Source organism: Aspergillus clavatus, genomic scaffold (genome assembly GCF_000002715.2).
Source record: "Aspergillus clavatus NRRL 1 1099423829805 genomic scaffold, whole genome shotgun sequence".
NCBI classification, from domain to species: Eukaryota; Fungi; Ascomycota; class Eurotiomycetes; order Eurotiales; family Aspergillaceae; genus Aspergillus; species Aspergillus clavatus.
The window spans coordinates 2,960,757-2,982,732 of NW_001517094.1; the positions used below are offsets into that span (position 1 = coordinate 2,960,757).

Sequence of the window (21,976 nt, forward strand, 5' to 3'; positions counted from 1 at the left end):
GGAGGTTTTCTGTTTATCTACGAGGTGGGCTATCAAGGAATATATTAGAGACCAAGACACACGAGACATGAAATACTTATACGGGAGCGAGAATGCAGCAGAAGGAATCCTTTGTTCATGGTCGCATGACAGACATAGCATGAGAACTGGGGCACCTATGCTAGGAAAAACTAGCTAGCAACAAGCAAGCGGCGAAAACGTTTTTTTCTGAGGAACATATCATAATTCTATCCGAAGACGGCCAGATCGACTTCGCATTCGGCAGATATGGATATGCCAATTCTCCCTTTTCCTGCCGGCCCGGAATCATACCGTCATCCGCACCGGTACCTCTGTCACGACGGAGTCCATCATGCAAGCAAAGCGCCCAGTCCCACCAGATGACCGTGTCCGTTTGATTCTTCTTTTTTTCCCTTTTTGGTCTTCGTGTGGATGCGTTGTATCGGGTACAAGAAATTCGAGGGGTGTATGGAGATAGGAGATAAACAAGGAAAAAAAGAAAAAAGAAAGTCGAACGGATTAGGACGCTTAGTCGAACAGACCGAAGCCCATGTCCTCGTCGGACTCCTCCTTCTCTGTAAAATCGATCAGCATCCCTGCCCGCATGGCTTCGCCTCATGGATTTCGAATCTTTACCTTCTTCCTTCTCCTCAGCAGCGGCCTCAGCAGGAGCAGCGGCAGCAGCACCGCCGGCAACGGGGGCAGCAGCGGCGGCACCACCGGAGCCGACGTTGGTCAGGAGATCCTTGACGTCCTTGCCATCGAGAGCCTGAATGAAAAAAACCCAAAGCGTAAGCGTGTGTCCGAAAACCGATTGTGCGTGCATGCAATTTCAATGTTCGTGCAATTTGTATTCCGTCTCCAAACAAATCAAGCGGTTGCGAGTGGTGTTGTAGCAAGTATTTACCTTGGCGAAGAGAGAGGCCCAGATGGGCTCGATCTCAGCGACCTTAGCGGCACCGAGAAGAGTCTGGATCTTGTCGGCCTATAGTCGATAGAAAATATCAATCAGTTCAAAAATCCTTCAGTGTTCCTGTGTCATAATAATTTTCCTCCTTCTTGATTTCGTCCGACGCAATATCCCCCTCCTGCCGCAGCACATCTCCAGAATTGCGCGCCCAATTTCCCATTTGGCGCAAGATTCGAGGAAGATTCATGGACCAATACGTACGGTGATCTCGACGCCATCATCGGCGAGGATGAGGGCGGCGTAGGAGCAAGCGAGCTCGGCAGTAGACATGGTGGTCGGCGGGTTGGACTGGACTGGGAGTCTCGAGAGGGATGGGGGATAGGAAGAGGAAGAAAAAGAGGAAGACGGAGACTTTTTTTCTGCTGTCTTTGTCGATGGAGGTCGGACTGGCACTTGTGCCCAGAGCGGAAGTTGTGTGTTTGGTGCAAAAGCCCTCGCTTAGGGCTGTCCCCATTAGGCCTAGCGCCAACCCCCCTCTCCCGTGACTAGCCTCTAGGCCCAAACAGGAAAGGATGATGCCATCATCGAGTCCCCTCCTCATCTGACGGCTGCTGTATGTTCCGATGCGACTGCGTTTCGTTATCACACGGCTTGACATCCTCTACTTGCGCTGAGATTTGGTGTGATAGACTGGAAATCTCCCATATTCTGCCATCGTTTCGATATTTCCCCGCGCCGTCTCAGAATTCTCGCATCCTCAAACTCCCGGTGTCGGTGTGATGGACTCCCCCGCTATTCAACTCCCTTTCGATCCGCAGGAGCAGCCGATCCTTGAACGCCTTCTCCGCACCCGGGATGCCCTCTTGCTGCTGAAACAGGACAAGTCGTCGTATATCAAGTCGCGCGATGTGCTTCCGCTTTACGAAGAAGTGATCTCAGAGGTCGAGAAGCTCAATGCCGTGCGGAAGGAACAGGACCGCCGGCTGACACACAATCGATGTTAGTATACCGTCGGAGTGGGCCTTGCGTGCGTTATAAGCGTTTCGCGGACGTGGGCTGACGGGGGAAATTTTGATCCCATTCTAGTGGATTATGTGCTCGACGACTGCTTCCAACTGATCTCGTTGCTCTTCCTGACTGTCGGGAGAAACAATGAAGCTCCGGCTATGTAGGTTGATCAATATTCCCGAAGATTTTCTCTGATTGTATATGTGGCTGACCCCCTATTTGGTTCAAAGTTACTCGCTGGCGACCACCGTCAAGGTATGAGTTGCCCCTTTAGGCCATTCCCAAGATTCCTTTCCCCTGACTGGGTACCTAGCGTTTGCTCGACCATCTCGAAGAAGCCGACTTCTACAGCTCAAAAGATCTCAGTTCGGTTACCAAGACCCTGGCACACATGCGCGAGACTCTCGAGCGTACCCATGACGCATATTCCCCAGCTTTGATGACGCTCCTGGCGAGCCGCCTTGAACAAAACCAGATGAAGTTAGATAAGTTGCAAAAAGGCCTTGGAGCAATGAACCCCGAGCTCTCATCGATCCACGAAACTCTCGTCTCTATCCTGCGGTCGACATCGGCGGTTAATACGCGTTCTAAGGTAGTCCATTGGACACCCATGTTTTGGCTCGTCCCGTTCGTTGGCTAATCACATGCCATGTGGTAGTTCTCTACAACGGAAGTACACAATCTCCAGAGGCAACTCAAGAAGATTCAACATACGATGAAGGACGGCCAGTTCGCTGGAGCGGATGGAAAGCCTCTTGAAGGACAAGACGGCGTTAAGCAGCTTTTGGAACGGTGTTGGCGATGGACTGAGATTGTGCTGGAACGGTATCACTCCCTCTGCTTTTGTGCTCGGTTGATGGTTACCAGAGATGAAATGTGAAACTGACGCATCGACAGCGGGGGCCAAATCGACGAGCGCTTCCGGGACCAATATGAGCGACTGCTTGACATCCGCAATCAGCTGGATCGACTGTCCGTGACGCAGGCCTGGTCCCTTCGTGAGACTGATTTGTTTGGGTATCAACGGAAACTCGATCGCATTGACGAAGCACGGGTAAACGGAAACTTTGTGGATGCAGAAGGACAGCCAGCGGATCTTCACTCACAGCGGGTAGGGACCGGCAATTCCAGAAAATTGGGAGGCGTATATGAAAGGAATTGAAACTGACCGGGTCCACAACAGACATTACTATATCTCATTCGACGGAGTTACGCCTATATCTACGCTCTGTTGATTTCGTCCGAACCGGTGTCAGAAGCGCTGCTGCCCGTCTACAACCAGCTGCAGACTCTGCGACGCTGCTTGTTGGAGGTCAAAGAATCTGGCGGTGTCTCGAATTCCCGCGAGCTCTACCCGTATAGTATGAAGGTCAGTAGTTCTTTTGCGGTCCTCGCATGAAGCAGTACTAATGGACATTGGTTCCTAGTTGAATTCCATCGACAATATGCGAGTGGACGGCAAATTCTACGTAGGGAATGATATCCCCGAGGGACAGGGCAGCGTCAATGCCCTGTTGGCCGAATGCTACGATATCGTATGGGAGCTGCGGGCGGCTGTACCGGACGAGGAAGAGAGGGTCGACGCCTGAGCTTCGATCTCATCTGTCGCTCCTCTATATCCTGTATCTTCTTCTTCTTATGTACTAATGACGGATTGAAATCTGGAGGCCATCTTTCTCATGATCTTGTTTGGCTGAGTTGGTTGTTCTGGGGTCGTCGCGCCGGGAACAGCAGCCTGTCTAGCCTGTCTAGCCTGTCTCTCCTGGACTCTGCTTCGATGGAAATCTGCGCCGGGCGTTTTACGATGCCGGGAATCCATAGCTGACGTTGTTTTTGACGAACCTCCCTGATGATTATGGCGATTGAACGATATATTCTGATATCTCCCTCTCAGTCTCTCTCTGCTTCTTTCCTGTAGGGCTGTATCAGACAATACCCGACAATACCGACCCTGAGATGTATGGAACGGTAACCGTGGTAAGGTACGGTAATCTCGAAGCCCGCCCCGGCATCGGCACCGAGCGTGGCCAATCAGGAAGCAGGCAAATAAGGGAGCAGCGAAGAAAAATACAAAAGGGAAAAATCGCCGTCGACTCATCTTTTCTCCGCAATCCATCTTTGCTTGCACACACTCTCTCTCTCTCCCCCAGGCGTCAAGATGGTGAGGCAGCTTGTCTGGCAGCGAGCTACGGCCTCTCGCAGGGTACGTTTTTTTTTTACCATCCCTCCCCCCTCCCCTTCTTTCTTTGGCTCTCAATTGCTGGCACTTTCGCATCGAGTTATTACAACGATCATCAAACCCCAGGTTTCACATGGTCATGACTAACATCTACCCCATATTAGCTGGCTCCGAAATGTCTCTCCCCACAACAGTTGTTCACACGCCGTGGCATGGCTACTGAGGCCGCGGCCGCACGCATGCCCCCCTATCCGAAGATCGTGCGGAACCTCGAGCAGGTCCGCAAGGTGCTGGGTTCCTCGCGCGCCCTCACCTTGGCGGAGAAGATCCTCTACGCCCATCTGGCCAACCCGGAGGAGTCTCTGCTGACCGGCACCAACAACGGACGGGATATCCGGGGCCAGGCCAATCTGAAGCTGAAGCCCGATCGGGTGGCGATGCAGGATGCGTCGGCCCAGATGGCGCTGCTGCAGTTCATGTCGTGCGGTCTGCCCTCGACCGCCGTGCCCGCCAGTATCCACTGCGACCACATGATTGTCGGTGAGCGCGGCGCGGATACCGATCTCCCTGCCTCGATCGAAGGCAACCGCGAGGTGTTCGAGTTCCTGGAGAGTGCTGCCAAGCGCTACGGCATTGAATTCTGGCCGCCCGGCGCGGGTATCATCCACCAGAGCGTGCTGGAGAACTACGCCGCCCCGGGTCTGATGATGCTGGGTACCGACAGCCACACGCCCAATGCGGGTGGTCTGGGCGCGATTGCGATCGGCGTTGGCGGTGCGGATGCAGTTGATGCGCTGGTGGACGCCCCCTGGGAGCTGAAGGCGCCCCGCGTCCTGGGTGTGCGCCTGGAGGGTAAGCTGAGCGGCTGGGCCTCCCCCAAGGACATCATCCTGCACCTGGCGGGCAAGCTGACGGTGCGCGGTGGCACCGGCTATGTGATCGAGTATCACGGACCTGGCGTCGAGACGCTCAGCTGTACTGGTATGGCCACCTGCTGCAACATGGGTGCGGAGGTGGGCGCCACCACTTCGGTCTTCCCCTTCTCCCCCAGCATGGTGCCGTACCTGCAGGCGACGCACCGGGGCGATGTGGCCCAGGCGGCCGCTGAGATTGCGGCCTCGGGCCCCAAGAACCTTCTGCGGGCTGATGATGGCGCCGAGTACGACCAGGTGATCACCATTGATCTGTCGACGCTGGAGCCCCACATCAACGGTCCCTTCACCCCCGATCTGTCCGTGCCCGTGTCTGCCTTTGCCGACACCGTGCGCCAGAACAAGTGGCCCGAGACCCTGGGTGCTGGCCTGATCGGCAGCTGCACCAACAGCTCCTACGAGGACATGACCCGTGCCGAGGACCTGGTCAAGCAGGCCACCGCGGCCGGCCTCAAGCCCAAGGCGGATTTCTTCATCACTCCCGGCAGTGAGCAGATCCGCGCCACCCTGGACCGCGACCAGACCCTGTCGAGCTTCTCCGAGGCGGGTGGCACCGTGCTGGCCAACGCCTGTGGACCCTGCATTGGCCAGTGGAAGCGGACCGATGGCGTCCCCAAGGGGGAGGACAATGCCATCTTCACCTCATACAACCGGAACTTCCCCAGCCGCAACGACGGCAACCGTCGCACGATGAACTTCCTCGCGTCGCCGGAGATTGTCACCGCTCTCGCGTACTCGGGCACCACCACCTTCAACCCCATGACCGACTCCCTGAAGACCCCCAGCGGCGAGGACTTCCAGTTCCGTCCTCCCCAGGGTTCTCACCTGCCCAGCGCCGGTTTCGCCGACGGCAACCCTGCCTTCCAGCCCAGCGCGGCCGTTCCCGACGCTGCGGTGGAGGTCATTGTCTCCCCCACCTCCGATCGTCTGGCACTTCTGGAGCCCTTTGCTCCCTTTCCTGCGGGCGAGCTGTCCGGATTGAAGGTGCTGTACAAGGTCAAGGGCCAGTGCACGACCGACACCATCTCCGCGGCCGGCCCGTGGTTGAAGTACAAGGGCCATCTGCCCAACATCTCGGCCAACACTCTGATCGGCGCGGTCAACGCGGCTACGGGCGAGACCAACGTCGCGTACGACGACGCCGGCAAGCAATACTCGATCCCCGACCTGGCCGCCCAGTGGAAGGCCGACGGTCTCGAATGGCTGGTGGTGGCCGAGGACAACTACGGCGAGGGGAGTGCGCGTGAGCACGCCGCTCTGCAGCCCCGGTACCTGGGCGGCCGCATCATCGTGGCCAAGAGCTTTGCTCGCATCCACGAGACCAACCTCAAGAAGCAGGGTGTGGTGCCTCTGACGTTCGCCAACAAGGCCGACTACGACCGCATCGACGCCTGCGACCAGGTCGACACCATCGGCCTGTACGACGTGCTGCAGGCGGGTGGTCAGGGATCGATCCAGCTGCAGGTGACCAAGAAGAACGGCGAGAAGTTCACGATCCCCGTGAACCACACGCTGAGCAAGGATCAGTGCGGGTTTGTCCTGGCCGGAAGTGCCTTGAACCTGCTGGCCAAGCGGGCCCACGAGTGATTTTTTTGTTTTTTTGTTTTTTTTTTTTTTTTTTTTTTTTTTTCCCCACAGGGGAAGCGGAGGAGTCCGAAAAATGAAGCGATAGATTTAAAAAACAAAAACCATATTGTTGGGAGGGTCATATTGAAGGCGTCGGTGTATGTACATTTGGTCTGTGACTGTGTATAAGATATCCAAGCAACTGTTTGAGGCTATATTGAATGAAGCATTTGGCATGATGCAATCAATCTCACTTGGGGCCATTTGAAATCAAAGGAATCCCGTTCTTCTTTCCCCTCTCCAACACCCCACGTTCTGCATCCATCTCTCTTCCTCTTCCAAGCATTCTCCATCTCCATCTCCATCTCCATCTCCATCTCCATCTACTATCCACTCACCCTCCCCCCCCCACAAAATGCCAGAAACCGTCCGTCCGGCCTTCGCCGACCGTGCTCGACCCCTGCTTTCCTATGGTATTCCCTTCCCCGCCGCCGCAGCCCACCATATCGCCAACACCTTCGCGGCCTCCCGCGTCTATGTGATCTGCTCGGCGTCTCTGGCGCGCAACACCGATGCGCTGGACCGCCTGGTCGCGGCGCTGGGACCAGATAAGGTCGTGGGCCGCCGCATCGGCATGAAGAGCCACACCCTCTGGTCGGAAGTGCTGGAGGTCGTCGAGGACGCGCGACGGGTCGAGGCGGATCTGCTCCTGACGCTGGGCGCGGGCAGTCTGACCGATGGCGCCAAGGTGGCTGCATTGGTATGCAACCCTTCCCTTTTTTCCCCCGGATCTACTAGCAAAAAAAGGTCTAAGCTGATGAACAACTACCAGGCCCTCGCCAACAACGTCCAGAACACCTCCGGCCTAGCCTCGCTCGCCCAGGGCCCCGAGGAGCGGGCCGACGCCCACCCGCCGACGGTCCCCATCATCTCCATCCCGACTTCGCTCTCCGCCGGCGAGTACTCCAACTTCGCGGGCGCTACCGACGACGCCACGCACCAGAAACACATGTTCCGCGGCCCCACGCGCGGGCCCCAGCTCGTCATCCTCGACCCGGCCCTCGCAACCACCACCCCGGACGCCATCTGGCTGAGCACCGGCATCCGCGCCGTCGACCACTGCGTCGAGACCCTGTGCGCCACCACCGGCACCACCGACGCCTCCGACCAGCACGCCATGCACGCCCTGCGCCAGCTCGTCCCGGGCCTGCTGCGCTGCCGCCGCGACCGCGCCGACCCCGACGCCCACCTGCTCTGCCAGCTCGGCTCGGTCGACGCCATGGCGGCCCTGACGAGCGGCGCCGGCGGCGGCGGCGTCGTCGAGCTGGGCGCCAGCCACGGCATCGGCCACCAGCTGGGTCCGCTCGGGGTCGGCCACGGCGAGACCAGCTGTATCCTGCTCCCTGCGGTGTGCAAGTTCAACGCCAAGTACGGGGCGAACGGCGCGCAGCAGGAGCGCGCGGTCAAGTTCCTGGTGCGGGACGAGGAGGTCGTGGCGGCGCTGCGCCGGAGGGGCGTCGATGCCGAGACGGCGGATCTGGGCGATGTGCTGGACGTGGTGGTTCGGGAGCTGGGCATGCCGCGGTCGCTGAAGGATGTTGGGGTCGGCCGGGATGCGCTGGATGCGCTGGCGGCGAATAGTCTGCATGATCACTGGTGCAAGACGAATCCGGTGCCCTTGCTGGAGAAGGAGCAGGTTCTGGAGATTCTCGAGATGGTGGTTGAATAGAGAGAGAGAGAGAGAGAGAGCTCTTAAGCCGAGACCACCACATGCTAGTGCTGCTGTAAGAGACATGCACATACTGGATGACTTGATGAATTATTATTACTGTTACTCAGCCAATGGGACTACCGATAAGGGTTGAAAGAACTATAAATCTATTTCGATCCAACGATCATTGGCGTGTAGAACTCAGGAATCCCCTCTCCTCAGGATCCTCGCGCTTGGATAGAGAAAACTCGTCACAGGAATCAACGTGATAAAAACGCAAGACATCATTCCTATTCATATACTTCCATTGCATATCAAGATTCATACCGAAAAAAAGGAAAAAATAAAAAGAACTCGGAAGAGAGAACGATATCCCCTTACTGGAAATAGCTTCGCACCGCCGCCTGGTTGTCCGGATTCACGCCCGCCAGGATCTGGTCTGCATTCAACCCTGTGGTGGCCACCAGCTGCTTCGCCGAGTTGGCCACACGTCCTGCGGTCTGGCCCTGTAGCGTCTCGGCCTCCAGGGCCTGCACAATGTATCCGAACACCTTGTCGGCATTAGACATCACCACCGGGTTTTGCCTGTGAGAGAGTCAGCATCTTTCCGAAAGAGAGAGAGAGAGAGAGAGAGAGAGAGGAAAACTTACTGGTCAATCAGCTGTGCCAGGAAGGAATAAGCGTACGGCGCTGCCTCCTCGTCGTATGTGATTGGCAGCGTGGTGAGCCAGTTGGCCACGACCTCCTGTGGGTTCGGGACCTTGCTGGCATTGTAGTGCAGGATCTTGGCGATACTGGCCGAGGCGTTCTCGGTCGCAAACACGTGCTCCTCCGTGCGGGCCTGGTTGATCTGCGTTACCTGGAACAGGCTGGGGAGGCAGGCAGCAACGAAGTCGCTCCAGGCAGGGCCGCCCTTTTGAGCAGCAACACCGACGCCGTAGGCGGCCGCCTGCCGGTTGGCAGCGTTCTCATCCCGCAATCCTGCGGCCAGAGGCTGCATGATGTGATCCTTGAAGGTCCACGACTCGGCGCCGCAGAACTCCAGCACATCATCCATGATGCAGAGAGCCCATTGCCGCTGCGTCGGGTCCTGGCTGGTGATGAATGCACCGTAGAAGGGCAGCAAGCGTTGCCATGATGGCAGAAAGGTCGTGCCTTGGTTCTTGAAGATAGTGTGGAATGCCTTGTTCATATCGCTCAGCAGGTTCTGGTCATCCTCAATGGCGTACTCGTAGTCGAGGTTCTCCTCGTCGCCCTCTTCCGCGTCGGCCCGCTCCTCGATCCGCGCCTTGACGCGAACCTGGTAGTCCTCCAGCGTCGACTTGGCCGACTCAATGAACGCCTCCATGTGCTGCGGGCTGAGGCAGTTCTTGCCGACCACCTCAACGGATTCATAGAAGCACTGGTACATCTCCGCCAGAGTGTCCACGGTGGGCTCGGCGCTCAGCACCTCGATGATCTTCTCAGCAACCTTGTTCCACATGGCCGCGAATCCTGGCGACTGCACGCCGTGTGCCTTCTTGTAAGAATTGAGCAGCTGAGGGATGAGCTTAGCTGACGAAACTCGCACGGGGTCGTGGAAGAAGAAGGCAAGACCGGGCACGGCAATCTTCTCCATCGTCTCCAGCACATAGGGCTCGAAGGCAGCTTCCAGAATCTGAGCATAAATGGTAATCAGCTCGATGGCGGTGTTCTTGTCCTCCAGGGCGCTGGTCTTGATACCGATGATCTTGCCCTTCAGAGGGACCAGCTCCCAGCCCTCATCCTGCTCGACCTGGTCGATCTGGTCCTCATCATCCAGCAGCTGGATGTCGGCCTTGGCAGCGGCGACCGTCAGGAGAGGGGGCATGACACCCGGCAGATAAGGGACAAAGTCCTGACCAAGCACCCGGCACATACGGCCCCAGCAGTGGAGCAGATACTGCGACTGCGGGTCATCCGCATCGACAATGTTCTGCTGAATGTTGCCAAGCAGCTGCACAAGGTTCAGTGCATCCTGTCCCATCTTCTCCTTGCCCACCGCTAGCGCGATGAGAGTAGCGCACTCCATAGCCTTGGCACGCAGGAGTCGGTACTCCTTGGACTGCTCCTCCTTCAGGACGTTGAAGAGCAATGGCATCAGGGTATCGTAGAACTGGTCGAACGCGTTCTCCGCGGAATCGGCAATTGTGGCAATAGTGGAGAGCGCCTGTTCCTGCACATAGCGCTTGTCGCTGCGCAGGAGCTGCAGAAGGTGTCGCAGAAGGTCGGCGAGGTACGGCTCGAGGACAATCTTCTCCGCTTCTTCGCAGAAGTTCACCAACGCGGCGGCAGCGTGGGCCTGAACTCGGGGTTCGGCGTTATCCAGCACCGGGATGATGTTGTTCAGCACAACGGCGTGGTACTTCTCTTGCATTGTGCCAGCGAAATCGGTGCTCATCTGGCCGAGGGCGTTGCAGCCGGCGTAGCGCACACGAGGGTGGGGATCCTGGAGAGCCGGCACAACAAGAGCCAGCACCTGGTCGAGCTCGCCGACCATCAGATCACGGCAACCCTCGGAGATGGCGGAGACGGCCATGAGCGCGGCATGGCGATCGCGCCAGGCCGACGAAGACATCATGCGGGGGATCCAGGCAAAAGTGGCGGGAAGGATGATCTGCCCGCCGAGCTTGTTGGCGAGACGGTCCATGCACTGCTCACCCGCAACGTGGTTGAGATCGCTCTCCTCAAGATCTAGATCCTCGGACGCGTTCCACTCAGCAGCATCGTCATCATCCACTCCAATGTCCGTCATCAGACTCAGACATTGGGTGACCATCTCTTGAGCGAACTCAGGATCCTTCTTGCAAATGGAGGGGGCGTAGTCGGCAAATGTAGCCATCAGCTCCAGGGCGTTCTGGCGCACCTGGTCGCTGAGATCCTTGTCGGCGATCACGCTGATACTGAATTTGACCAGATTGTTGAACATGGCCTTGAACATTTTGGGGTTGATCTCGGCAAGTTCGATGAGGGCCAAGAAGGCAGACGAGAGCTCGTCGCTCTCGGACGACTCCTTCAGAGGAGGTAGAATGTTGAGGAGATCGGGCATGAGTCCGAAGAACTTGGATTGAGACTTCTTGGAGATGGAGCGGAAGAATGAAGCGAAGGCCTCCATGGCGGCGATGCGAACCTAAAACACATATCATCGTTAATCCCGCGCCCGCTTTCTCGGAAGAATGCCAACGTACAGAGACGACATCGTCCTTGAAGCCCTTGCTGAACACACCCGACACGGCATCCTCGTGGTTCTTCTCAATGATACCGGGAGTGGTGGAGAAAATGCGGAAGGCTGCCTCGCGCAAGCCTGCATCGGGAGACTGGCTGGCCTGGAATAGCACACCGAGAAGCTCGGGCCATTGATCACCTGAAAAAACACAGCAAAATCAGCGAGAGGTCTCTCCGTCGTCAGACATGAATTGCGCATACCGTTATCAGTGTATTGTCTGGCGATCTCAGCGACGGCATCACCGATCTTCTTCCGGACATCTGTGACGGACTCGGTCGTCAGGCAGGTGACCAACTTCTGCCGAATAACCAGCCTTTGCTCGCCGGAGAGTGTCGAAAAAAGTTCCTTGGCCTCGTTTGTGACGGGATCTTTTCGTGTCTTGGTTGCGATTCTTCTGAAGAGCACCGCAGCGAATGTACGCGCCTGCCGGGAACACAAGTCAACACAACCGAATCTACTCCAGCAAAGCCATGGCAGTGAAAAAAGGGCCGGGTCTGCAGTAGAATAGCCATCTCATTCCCTCGCTTCCGCGTTCCACTCGGACGAAGTTTCCCGTATCCCTTCATATTGATCGATAATCCAAAAACCAAGGATGCACTTACAACCGTATCCTCTGCACCCTGAATCTGCTCCGCCAAACCCATCAAGAGGACATCCGGACGGGTTTGGATCCAGTCATTATTCAACTGCTCTTCCGCCTGGGTTCGGACCGCGTTATCGGGGGTGGTCAGCGCGCGCAACAGCTGAGACAGCGCGGAGTGGACCTCGGGAGGTAGCAAGGACATGATGTTCGCTTGTAACGTAGGCTCGTTTATATATCTACCCTGAGAATTTTCGACGGTGGCCCGCTCAAAGACGGAGGTGAATGCGAGTCTCCCGCACTGCAGCCGGGTTGGTTAGGCGGGAAGGGCGACTTGATTCCCTTGGCTAGTGGTGGTCTTTTTTTTTTCTTTGGTGGGGGTAACTAAGTACAACCCGGTTGGCAGGAAGGTCACTAGAGACGACGAGCGTAATGAATCAGCAATCAACGGCAGCACAAGGTCAAGCTCAGCATCCCAGCTCAAGCAAGGCGCTGCTAGAGGAACAAGGAGCAGAGTAGTTGAGCTGAGCTATGTGGGATGTCCCTAGAGTCGATAGTTTGAAGCCCGCCAAAACCCAAAAAATAATTGCAGCCATCAAGGCAGCTTGGCGCTAGTCCCGATCGGGCAGGCTCAGGCATCCAGGTATCCAGGTATCCAGGTATCCAGGTATCCAGGCATCTAGGCATCTAAGGATCTAAAGGCATAACCTAGTCATGGGACTCTCCGTCTAGTATCTGCCAACGCCCCATCCATGGAAGAATAAAATGATCGCTGGGGCTACAATGTCCCGCTATGGCCAGTGCTTATCGGTAGGTGGAACTATATGCATTGCTAATACACTTCGCTAACACTAGCGGTATCCGAAAAGTCGACTGTAGGATTAAAGAGATGACGGGGAGAAAAACAAGGAGGGAAGAAGATCGCTGTCAAGACTTGCTGGTAGTATAACACAGTTCAAACGAACGGGGAGAACAGAACGTGCACAATGTGCCTATCAATCCGCTGGACAGCCATGCCACTGTTTAACGGCTGGTGGCGCGGCCCAAAACGAACACGCCAGCAATCACAGCAGCCAAGGTCACAATAGCGCCTGGAAGCAGAAGCTCATTGGGCACGCCAGAGATAAACTGCTCCTCGGGCTGACGAGCCGGGAATGCTTGGGGACGAACCTTAGGAACAGGTGGCTCCTCCGACAGCCGATCGTCGACGACTGAGACGGGCTTTTCCTGAACAGGACGGGCAGGAGCAGGTTGGGGATCGAGCGTAGCCGGGATCGGGGGCTGGTTTGGATCATGCAGAAAGAGATCGACCTTGTCCCGATGCGAGCGACGGGCGAGCTTGACGGCATCAGTCAGATCCTGATCGGTGGTGATGGAAACGGTGTCGCCTTCATTGTCCATGTAGCTCAGGGCATAGCCGGTGTCGCTGAGTTTGCCTTCTTCCACAGTGGCGGCACCACCCACTGCCTCCAGCTCGTTACCCAGCTTGGCCGTGACTTGTGCAACCAGGTCGGCAACGCCAGCCGATGTAAGCACGTTGACACGGTGCATGCGTCCGCTAGGGGCCTTGAATTTGAACGGGAACGAAGTGCTTTCTTCAGGACGAGGTTCGTGGTATTCGGAGTGTTCATCTCCGCCGTGGTGGGACGCGGATTCGTTGGGGAGCACGCTGTCACGGCCTTCCAGATGATGCCGTGGTGACTCGGGACTCAGAACTGAACGATTCGGGGCTCGCTGACTGCCAGAGACCATCGAGTCGGATTCGTTGTCCATCGACAGCCAGAACTTGTTCCAAGCGGGGCCTTCATCGTCATGCGTCTGCATCGAATTGATCTGTGGGATATCTTGTCAGATAAAGTGCCAGTTGCCATACAAAATCGCCTACTGACCTGCTCAAGGGTAGCATAAGTGAGCTTGAGAACATCCACCATTCCGACAATTTCTCCAGCCTCGTTCATGACGGGCAGGTTGAGGTAATGGCCATCTGTAGTCGATCTTGTCAGAATTTCGTTGCACGCCAATGAGAGAACTTGGTTTTTTTCTTCTTCTTACTGACCATGCATCTTGCGCAAAGCAGCTTGAATGCTCATGTCGGTGGGAGCAAAATCAGGGTGCGGGGTCATCACACGAACGACACTGCAGGTGGCAGGGTCCAGTCCTGGAGCGATGACGCGCAGAACGATATCCTTGCTAGTGAAGATACCGGTGATGGAGCCCTGGTCCTGCACGAGAAGAGCGGTCGTGTGGTGTTCCTTCATCAGAGCTGCGGCATCTCTAACAGAGGTTCGGACAGAAACCGTGGTTGGAGGTAACCCATCCAGGACAGTCTCGAGTGTCGGACCGGACATCTTCGAACGGAGTGCCTCCACGTACTGGATGATCTGCTGAGGCTGGCTGGAACCAAGTTCGGTCTGCACACCCTCCAACGCATCGTAAAGCTTTCGAGAGGAGCTGTACGCACGCTCCAGCTTCTCCATCGCATCGTAAAAGCACCTGGTGATGTCGAGAATACCCGAGATATCCTGGTTCTCATCCATAACCGGCAAATGTCTGAATCCCTTTCTCACCATCAGATCCAGGGCATCGGTAGCGCTGGTGTCCGTCCGCGCACACAGCGGGTTCTTTGTCATGATCTCGGCAACGGTAATATCACGGGCTTTCTGACCCATGCCGACAACACGAAACGCGAGATCCTTGGCGGTGAAAATACCAGCAATCCGCTCATCGTCGTCGGTCACAAGAACGCAGTCCTCTCGTTTCGCAGCCATCAATTGCGCAGCTTCCGCGACGGTGGTTCCGGGCTTGATCTGAAGGGCCTGGCTGGGTTTCAAGGCCATCACAGTTCCTGGGGGAGCTTTGCGGGAGCGGTGCGCTTTTGTCTGATGATGCTTCTTCTTGTTGAGGTCCGCCTCCATTTTTCGTCGGATTGCCTTCAAATCGACATGTTAGCCTCATTTTGATTGTTTCTGATGGAAACACGATCGGTTCCATGCGCAATTTCCGCAAATTTTCCTACAGGATACGAACGGAAGGGGGTATAGAAATCATGCTACCAGGAGCTGAGGCCGATGAGAGAATAACAGAGAGTACTAACCTCATCTCGCTTCGACTGATTCTGTCTCTGTCTACTACTTGCTGCACTCATGGTGGAACTTCCCACGTCGCTGGCCGGTGTGTTTGTCGAAGATGTTGTTTCTGGTCGAGGTCGCGGAATGTGGGAAGCAGGCCCATTCTCAAAGTCGGGTAGCCTACCTCTCCCGAGGTTCTTCTGGCTAGTTGTTCCCCTGTACGTGCCTCCAGCAGCCGACATGACGCCAATCGGTATGAAGGAAGTTTCGGTGAGAATATGCACAGGTGGAGAATAAGACGTAGGGGGACGAAGGAGAATGAGGGGATGTGAGTGTTAATTATTGATTGATATGTCTGTGAAATAGAGGGTCCCTCGGCGTGATAGATCAACCTCTCAGCACTACCTAGATGGTTTCAATCGGAACGATGTTAGGATAGACAGAGGGGGACAAGAAGGCCAAGGGAACGGAACGTACCATAAATGATGAGAGCAGAAGAGCTGAACAACAGCAGGCCACCAGGCGTAGCAGTAATAACTAATGCAGGTCAGTTCCGACGAGAAAGATACGGATAGAGACAGGGGTGTCACTCAAGAGGGAGTTGGGCAGGGATGGGTAAACAATTACCGAATCATGACATTCAGTACTGACAGGACGCGATGTTCGGGAGGGAAAATATGGTACGACCGTACGAGTCGGTGGCAGCTCGTGGTTCCGTACCGTAAGATCCGTGACGCTGGCACCAGCTTCGGCCGCTAAACCTCTTTCGGCTCGTTATTCATCGGCACGTGAGCCGACCACAGGCCTGAGGCGGTCAGGCCATCCAAACCCAGACAGGTTTTCTGCCTGAGGAAAATATCAGGCATCCAGCATCCCGTGACCGGGCCTCGCTTAAGGGCATAGGGCTTCCACACAAACCCGGCACAACCTCCCCATCACGACTTAGCGATTGAGAGCGTCCAGTGCCTTACGACAACCAACCCCGACAGCCAAGTACGCCGCCTCCCCTCCCTCTACAATCCTCAAATCTCTGACCGTATCTTGCAGAGAAATCCGTCAAAATGGTCAAGAAGAGGGCGAACAAGTAAGCGCGAAACCCTTCCTTTTCCTATGTCCAACCCGCTTGTCAAATTCAAAATATCCACCATCGCCGCCGACGGGATCGCCATGAAATTTCCGCCCGTTGGAGAGCCTCATGTCAGAAAAGATCACAAGAAAATGGAGGAGGGAGGCGGAATTTTGGACTTCAAGCTTTGATAAAGACGCGTCGAACTGACATGTGTGTTTTTTTCTTTCTACAGCGGTCGCAACAAGAACGGCCGCGGCCACGTCAAGCCCGTGCGCTGCTCCAACTGCGCTCGTTGCACTCCTAAGGACAAGGCGATCAAGAGATTCACCATCCGCAACATGGTCGAGTCCGCTGCCATCCGTACGTTCGATCCTACACCAGAACCCTACCATTGGAACCCATGTCCATAGCGCGGCTGTTGGCGAGGAAGTCAGACTGTGATCGATCATTGGAGCGAATATATTGGACGAATCTACCGCAGTTCGACGCTTGGACTGGACCACCGGGGGATTCAAAAACCTCCCCAGAAACAACCGACTGACTTGCGGACCTTTCTTCTTTACAGGTGATATCTCTGACGCCTCCGTTTTCACCGACTATGCCGTCCCCAAGATGTACCTGAAGCTGCAGTACTGCGTCTCCTGCGCTATCCACGGCAAGATCGTTCGGTACGCACCCTGATTGCACCCCTTGATTTGGATACCATTTCCAGGCTTTGCCTACTTTTCTTCCACATGAGAAGATTCGATCAGGACCAGATTGGCTGACGGATCTTCCACTCACAGTGTCCGTTCCCGGGAAGGCCGCCGCAACCGTGCCCCTCCCCCGCGTATCAGGTACAACAAGGACGGCAAGAAGCTGGCCCCTCCTCAGGCCGCCAAGGCTATGTAAGGAAGTTAAAAAAGAGATGAGCAAATGGAATTGGCCTTAAGAACTTCTGTTTTGTGACGTTTCTTTTTCATACACACTTTCTTACTCGGTTCAAAATGGAATGAATGGGTTTCAGTCTGTCTCGGAGGTTCGAAATAAGGCACCGCATGGCATAATGGATCGCTCGCCGTGAGCAGGAGACGCAATCAAAATCAAAAAGAAAAAAGATTTTCAAGTCACACGGTTGTCCACGCAGCGGTAATTGTGCATATTGCATCGAATAGGGCAAGCAAGGCCATAGTAGGAGACTGTCGCCCCCTCCCCTTCGATGCACATTGTCCATGATGGCCGCGCAAGCCAAAGCAAGGAGATCGGAGCTTAATTCATGACAAATTGAACGGTTGAACGCTGTTATGATCTATAAATATTCCAGTAAAATACGTAGTTCTCCGTAGTGACACTAGCTCACGATTCAAGCCATAAGATGTCTGGCGGGCTGATGTACCCCTGCTTCTGTCTGCTATTCACATACAAATTGGACTGGCAAAACCCAACGGACCTATCAAGGATATAGATATCCCTTTTCAAAGTAGTTCCCATACATATCCACAACCCCAGTCCGCCCCTTAGGTGCTGCGTTCCGGACAACCTTCACTTCGCCCTTCCAGTGCCCCTCGACGTAATGCGCCATTGACAACTGAGGTGCGGGTACCGCCACCAGGGTCCTGAGGCTGGGGCTCGGAGACACAGACCGAAATGATCTTACCGACGGAGAAAGATGAGAAGAGGCTGTTAGATTCATGCTTCGTCTCTCCCGGGTAGTCCGAACAACCTCCTCGTATTCCAGTTTCTTTGCGCGGCGGAAGGCGGCCAATTCCGCAACAAGGTCGATACTTGACAGAATGGCATCCGGCGGATTGGCACCATCGTTCTTGTTCATTGTGTTGGAACGTGATCGAGGGGTTGTATCTATAGAGCCTAATGATGAACTGAATGAAGTATCCCGAGGCTGTATTCCCTGAAGGCCAGATACCGTTGGGTGATCTAGGCTCGTTGGCGAGAGGGATGCATCTTCCTCAGGTATCAACGTCACCTTTTCATTAAGGACTGCCATGGGAAAGTACTTCCCCGGGTCATTATCCGGGATTCCACATTCATCTTCGCCGAAGAAACTGAAGTCACCGGTAGCTGCTGACCACAGATTCTCGGAATCGCGGTCTCCAGTACTGGATTTCGAAGTCCCATTCTGTTGATTGATGGATTTCCACGGACCGAGCCGGGCTGGACCTTGGAGATTGGACGTAGGCGTGACCTCGAGTACTAAGCGGCGGAGAGCAAACAGAGACCGAGATTTCTCCTGCTCAGCCTGCGCGCGTGCTTGTCCAGGGGGCAGGGAGTAATCCGATCCTGCTTGAAGCGTCGCTAACAATGCTTCGTTCGAACAGGCGGTGATGAAACGGATTAGGGCTTCCAGAATTGGTGAACCTTTAGGCACGTGGGATGGGACATCGGTCAAAATCAAGGTTTCGAGGTGAGGGACGTGAAAGGGATGCAGGTATGGGAAGCTTCCTTCTTTACCATCGCGTCGAGGAAGGCTCTGATGCATTGGTCGTTTGGCAAGTAGCTCTTGGATTTTTTGGGCCCGAGGGTCATCGACTGGAACGGGAGAAATGGATCTTGTTATTGGCTCAAGCGCCTCCAAATGGTCATTGGAAACCTCGCCAAATCCGGAAGTACTATTTCCATAGGAGGCCACTGATATGCTACCTTCTCTTCCTTCTCTTGGCTCCTGATTAGGCTCGACCACCTCTGGCGCAAAGACGGACCCCCTCCTGATCTGGGGCAAAGATTCATCTTGGTGAGCGCTTAGGCTTGGGGGTCTGTCAGAAGAGCTCAAAGGACGGGAAATTCCAGTATCATCAAGCTCAAAAACAGTGTTGACGTCGGCAGCTAACTCATGTATCTCGTGAGCCGCATCCAATTCCGCCGCACGGGGTGCATCGATGTTAACTTGGTCTGGGAGCTCTGGCAATAAATCATTTAGTGAAAGGGGATCTTTTAGTGGTGCGGCGGCTGTGCACAATGCATGGTGAGCTCGAAGGTATGTGATATTCTCTTTAGCGATAGATCCAAGAATTGGAGTCAATTTTTCAGCGCCGGGCAGTCTCGAGGGCGATTTCTCAATAGGCGAGGGGATAGTTGAAAGTTGTGTTCTTCCAATGGACCCAGCTGTGTCAACAGTGCCAACATCAAGGACATGCAGCCTCGCTGATGCTAGGAGACTCGCAACACCTTCAACGGTAAGTTGATTATCCGCTATGTACAGATGGGTTATGCCGGTATGTGCAAGGTCATCAACCCAAGAACGACCTGTTAAGGGCTGCGTCAATGCTTTAACGAAGTTGTCGTCCAAAGTCGCGCTTTTAAGTAATCTGTCGTGGTACCTGAATGTTCCTCTCGACTCATGGTGACTCGGTGAGGATGCTGGAGGAAGAAACGAAGCCTGCAACAAGGATCTCACAGCCATGTCGGTAAGCAGATTGTTACGAAGATCCAAAAGACGGACTCTTGTCCCAATCGCATTGGCTAGAAATTCCGCCTCACTATCTTTCAGCCCAATGCCTCTGAGTTTTAACACTTGAAGTCGCTCCAGTTGAGACAAAGAAGCAAGCACTATACGGTCCCGAGCAGCGTTTGTATATGACAGATCCAAGTAAACGAGTTCCTGAAATCTTAGCAGAGTTTCCGCAAGACCTTGAGAAGTCGTATTAGGTTCTCTCTCTGCCAGTAACAGACGAACAGTGCATGTTCTGGAAGCTGCCACATCGGGCGATTCGTTCTTGGCTGGTCTCTTCAAAGCCATCATGGCATTGTGGTCGAAAAATGGTAGTTGAGAGACCATCAGTGACTGGAGATTGGGCAAGTATTCGAGAATCTCCTTCAGCCACTCTGGTCGGGGGCCGCCATAGATCTCAGAGAGAGCTGGAGGTAGATGGAGTGTATGGGTCAGCATCCGCACTTCGAGCCGAGCATATCTCAGGGTCCTTCGGAACCTTGTCAATGCCACTGGTATCAAGAAGGCCCTGTGTCAGTAGAGGGTTGTTTGAAGATTTCATACTATCAGGTCTTACCATAAACGGCATCATTGTCAGTTCCGAAGTGAGACGCAGGGTCACCCCAGAGAAATGGCATGAAGAGTTCGTGCCATCTTCGACAGACTAGCGTCACAGAACAGAGGTCGCTAGATGGTATATAATGAGCAATAATAGACCATGCATCTCTGGTCGTTGCAGATTCGTAGGAGGGAGGCACGGTGTCCATCATCCATTAAACGTGGGGCATTACTTCGGAGATATCACGGCCGTGTCAGCGTCCCAAACGTGGGGTACGCACTTGAGAACAACCTCTTTCTATCAGATGGTGTAAGGTACCAATATAGGCCTCGAGGAATAAGTTGCAGAGAGGAAGCACTGATTAAAGTCAACTCTACTTAAATTGGAAGAGAGGAACTCTGCCCCATTCATGATCATCACACGACTGAGACAACACTGCCTCTTAGTGACTTGGTCTTCATGCATGGACCTACAGGATAGCGCCATTCAGGCAATTAGAGACCCTGTCAGATATCAGGAGCCACCCACAAAGAAAGTAAAGCGAGGAGCTATCCAGTCAGCATCTGAAATTTGCTTAAAGACAGATGCTAGAAGATGAAGATGAAGAGTTCATCAGATGGAGGTTTGAGATAATTACAAGAAGTACCAAAAAGGAATGGTCAAAACGTCGGTTTGTAACGACAATACAGTCAGATCGGCATATGACATCATGCGCCTCGCTCAATGTCAATTAAAAAAAACATCATGAGAGAAGGATTCTGTTGCAAGGATCCATTCGAATCAATCCATCTGCATCGACCAACAAGATCCCAAAACCTTGTACCCCAAGAGGTCAAGATGGATATCTCTCAGCGGAACATCCGCATGATGCATCAAATCGGCGAGTTTCTCGATCTCGACTCCGCCAAGTCCGACATGGTAGCCGAATTCATCGCTCTTATCCAAGCGGTGCGCGAGGGTCTCACGCAGATCGACGACAATTTCCAGATCCCCGACGCCCATGTGAACACGCTGTTCTTGACCAAGCTCAAGTCGCGGCCGAAATGGAGGGACTGGGCGACAGCCATGCTGCGAGATCCCCGCATAACGGCTATCAATACGAGCGAGCACATAACGTTCCAGGAACTTGCAGGCTTGGCCATCAAGCAGGAAGAGATCATACACCAAGGATATTCAAATGCTCACAGTGCCCCGGGTACCGGAGGTGCGGTTCCGGCGGTTTCATCTGAGGTGTCAAACAACCCGAAGGCGCTTACTCAGGACGACATCAACGAGTTTGTCGTCAAGCAGATGAGCCACGATGGGAAATACGTGCATCGGAATCGTAGCGTCAAGGGTCATCAGAAGAGGCCCAGCCAAGAGGAGATCAATGAGTACGTGATTCAGCAGATGCGCAGAGAACAAGAGCGCAAGACCAGGAACCGCAGTCAGAGCCAGCCAGAACCACACCGGCAGAATCCACGCGCGAGAGCAAATGCGGTGCGCTGTACGTTCTGTGGAGATTCCCATCATCAGTCGAACAATTGCTGGCGCCGGTGGAGAGTTGCTGTCGAAGCTCCCCAGGGCAATTTCTTGCCAAAACGAGTTGAATTCAAATCGCAGATTCCTGGCCAGCCACCGGTCTACCACTCTGGATTTACTCTGTTCTAGGCCCTTTGAGATTTGATGACATTCTACGCTCACTTGCCAATGGTTATGTTATGATGGGATGATATTAGCATGGTGT

General features: G+C 54.7%; 9 protein-coding genes across 9 annotated transcripts, besides 9 other annotated features; 5 read left to right on the top strand and 4 right to left on the bottom strand.

Moving 5' to 3' along the window:
- Positions 1–528: 528 nt before the first annotated feature.
- On the bottom strand, positions 529–1,240 carry rpp1 (ribosomal protein P1; the record flags this gene model as incomplete). Its single annotated transcript, XM_001269474.1, has 4 exons — positions 529–575; positions 637–769; positions 908–985; positions 1,172–1,240. 4 exons carry the CDS (start codon positions 1,238–1,240, stop codon positions 529–531), a joined length of 327 nt encoding a protein of 108 aa, XP_001269475.1.
- Positions 652–716: a microsatellite.
- A 449-nt stretch (positions 1,241–1,689) lies between the features above and the next one.
- ACLA_027750 (uncharacterized protein) lies at positions 1,690–3,507 on the top strand (the record flags this gene model as incomplete). Its single annotated transcript, XM_001269475.1, has 8 exons — positions 1,690–1,909; positions 1,997–2,078; positions 2,149–2,173; positions 2,232–2,545; positions 2,609–2,743; positions 2,816–3,029; positions 3,102–3,287; positions 3,346–3,507. The coding sequence occupies 8 exons, from the start codon at positions 1,690–1,692 to the stop codon at positions 3,505–3,507; spliced, it is 1,338 nt and encodes a 445-aa protein (XP_001269476.1).
- A 143-nt stretch (positions 3,508–3,650) lies between these two features.
- Positions 3,651–3,676: a microsatellite.
- A 400-nt stretch (positions 3,677–4,076) lies between these two features.
- On the top strand, positions 4,077–6,616 carry ACLA_027760 (aconitate hydratase ACO2; the record flags this gene model as incomplete). Its single annotated transcript, XM_001269476.1, has 2 exons — positions 4,077–4,121; positions 4,262–6,616. The coding sequence occupies 2 exons, from the start codon at positions 4,077–4,079 to the stop codon at positions 6,614–6,616; spliced, it is 2,400 nt and encodes a 799-aa protein (XP_001269477.1).
- Positions 6,617–6,658: a microsatellite.
- Positions 6,617–6,659: a microsatellite.
- Positions 6,660–6,941: 282 nt separating this feature from the next.
- Positions 6,942–6,979: a microsatellite.
- Positions 6,980–7,010: 31 nt separating this feature from the next.
- ACLA_027770 (iron-containing alcohol dehydrogenase) lies at positions 7,011–8,324 on the top strand (the record flags this gene model as incomplete). Its single annotated transcript, XM_001269477.1, has 2 exons — positions 7,011–7,355; positions 7,428–8,324. 2 exons carry the CDS (start codon positions 7,011–7,013, stop codon positions 8,322–8,324), a joined length of 1,242 nt encoding a protein of 413 aa, XP_001269478.1.
- Positions 8,323–8,344: a microsatellite.
- A 339-nt stretch (positions 8,345–8,683) lies between these two features.
- ACLA_027780 (nuclear import receptor PSE1) lies at positions 8,684–12,335 on the bottom strand (the record flags this gene model as incomplete). The annotated part of the gene is made up of 5 exons (XM_001269478.1): positions 8,684–8,891; positions 8,957–11,454; positions 11,513–11,688; positions 11,751–11,973; positions 12,153–12,335. 5 exons carry the CDS (start codon positions 12,333–12,335, stop codon positions 8,684–8,686), a joined length of 3,288 nt encoding a protein of 1,095 aa, XP_001269479.1.
- Positions 8,916–8,946: a microsatellite.
- Positions 8,919–8,945: a microsatellite.
- A 427-nt stretch (positions 12,336–12,762) lies between the features above and the next one.
- Positions 12,763–12,805: a microsatellite.
- Positions 12,806–13,153: 348 nt separating this feature from the next.
- ACLA_027790 (CBS/PB1 domain-containing protein) lies at positions 13,154–15,045 on the bottom strand (the record flags this gene model as incomplete). The annotated part of the gene is made up of 3 exons (XM_001269479.1): positions 13,154–13,963; positions 14,020–14,114; positions 14,187–15,045. 3 exons carry the CDS (start codon positions 15,043–15,045, stop codon positions 13,154–13,156), a joined length of 1,764 nt encoding a protein of 587 aa, XP_001269480.1.
- Positions 15,046–16,259: 1,214 nt separating this feature from the next.
- On the top strand, positions 16,260–17,158 carry ACLA_027800 (40S ribosomal protein eS26; the record flags this gene model as incomplete). Its single annotated transcript, XM_001269480.1, has 4 exons — positions 16,260–16,282; positions 16,500–16,627; positions 16,833–16,935; positions 17,053–17,158. 4 exons carry the CDS (start codon positions 16,260–16,262, stop codon positions 17,156–17,158), a joined length of 360 nt encoding a protein of 119 aa, XP_001269481.1.
- Positions 17,159–17,699: 541 nt separating this feature from the next.
- Positions 17,700–20,458, bottom strand: ACLA_027810 (Leucine Rich Repeat domain protein; the record flags this gene model as incomplete). Its single annotated transcript, XM_001269481.1, has 2 exons — positions 17,700–20,203; positions 20,269–20,458. The coding sequence occupies 2 exons, from the start codon at positions 20,456–20,458 to the stop codon at positions 17,700–17,702; spliced, it is 2,694 nt and encodes an 897-aa protein (XP_001269482.1).
- Positions 20,459–21,087: 629 nt separating this feature from the next.
- ACLA_027820 (uncharacterized protein) lies at positions 21,088–21,900 on the top strand (the record flags this gene model as incomplete). The annotated part of the gene is made up of 1 exon (XM_001269482.1): positions 21,088–21,900. One exon carries the CDS (start codon positions 21,088–21,090, stop codon positions 21,898–21,900), a length of 813 nt encoding a protein of 270 aa, XP_001269483.1.
- Positions 21,901–21,976: the final 76 nt, after the last annotated feature.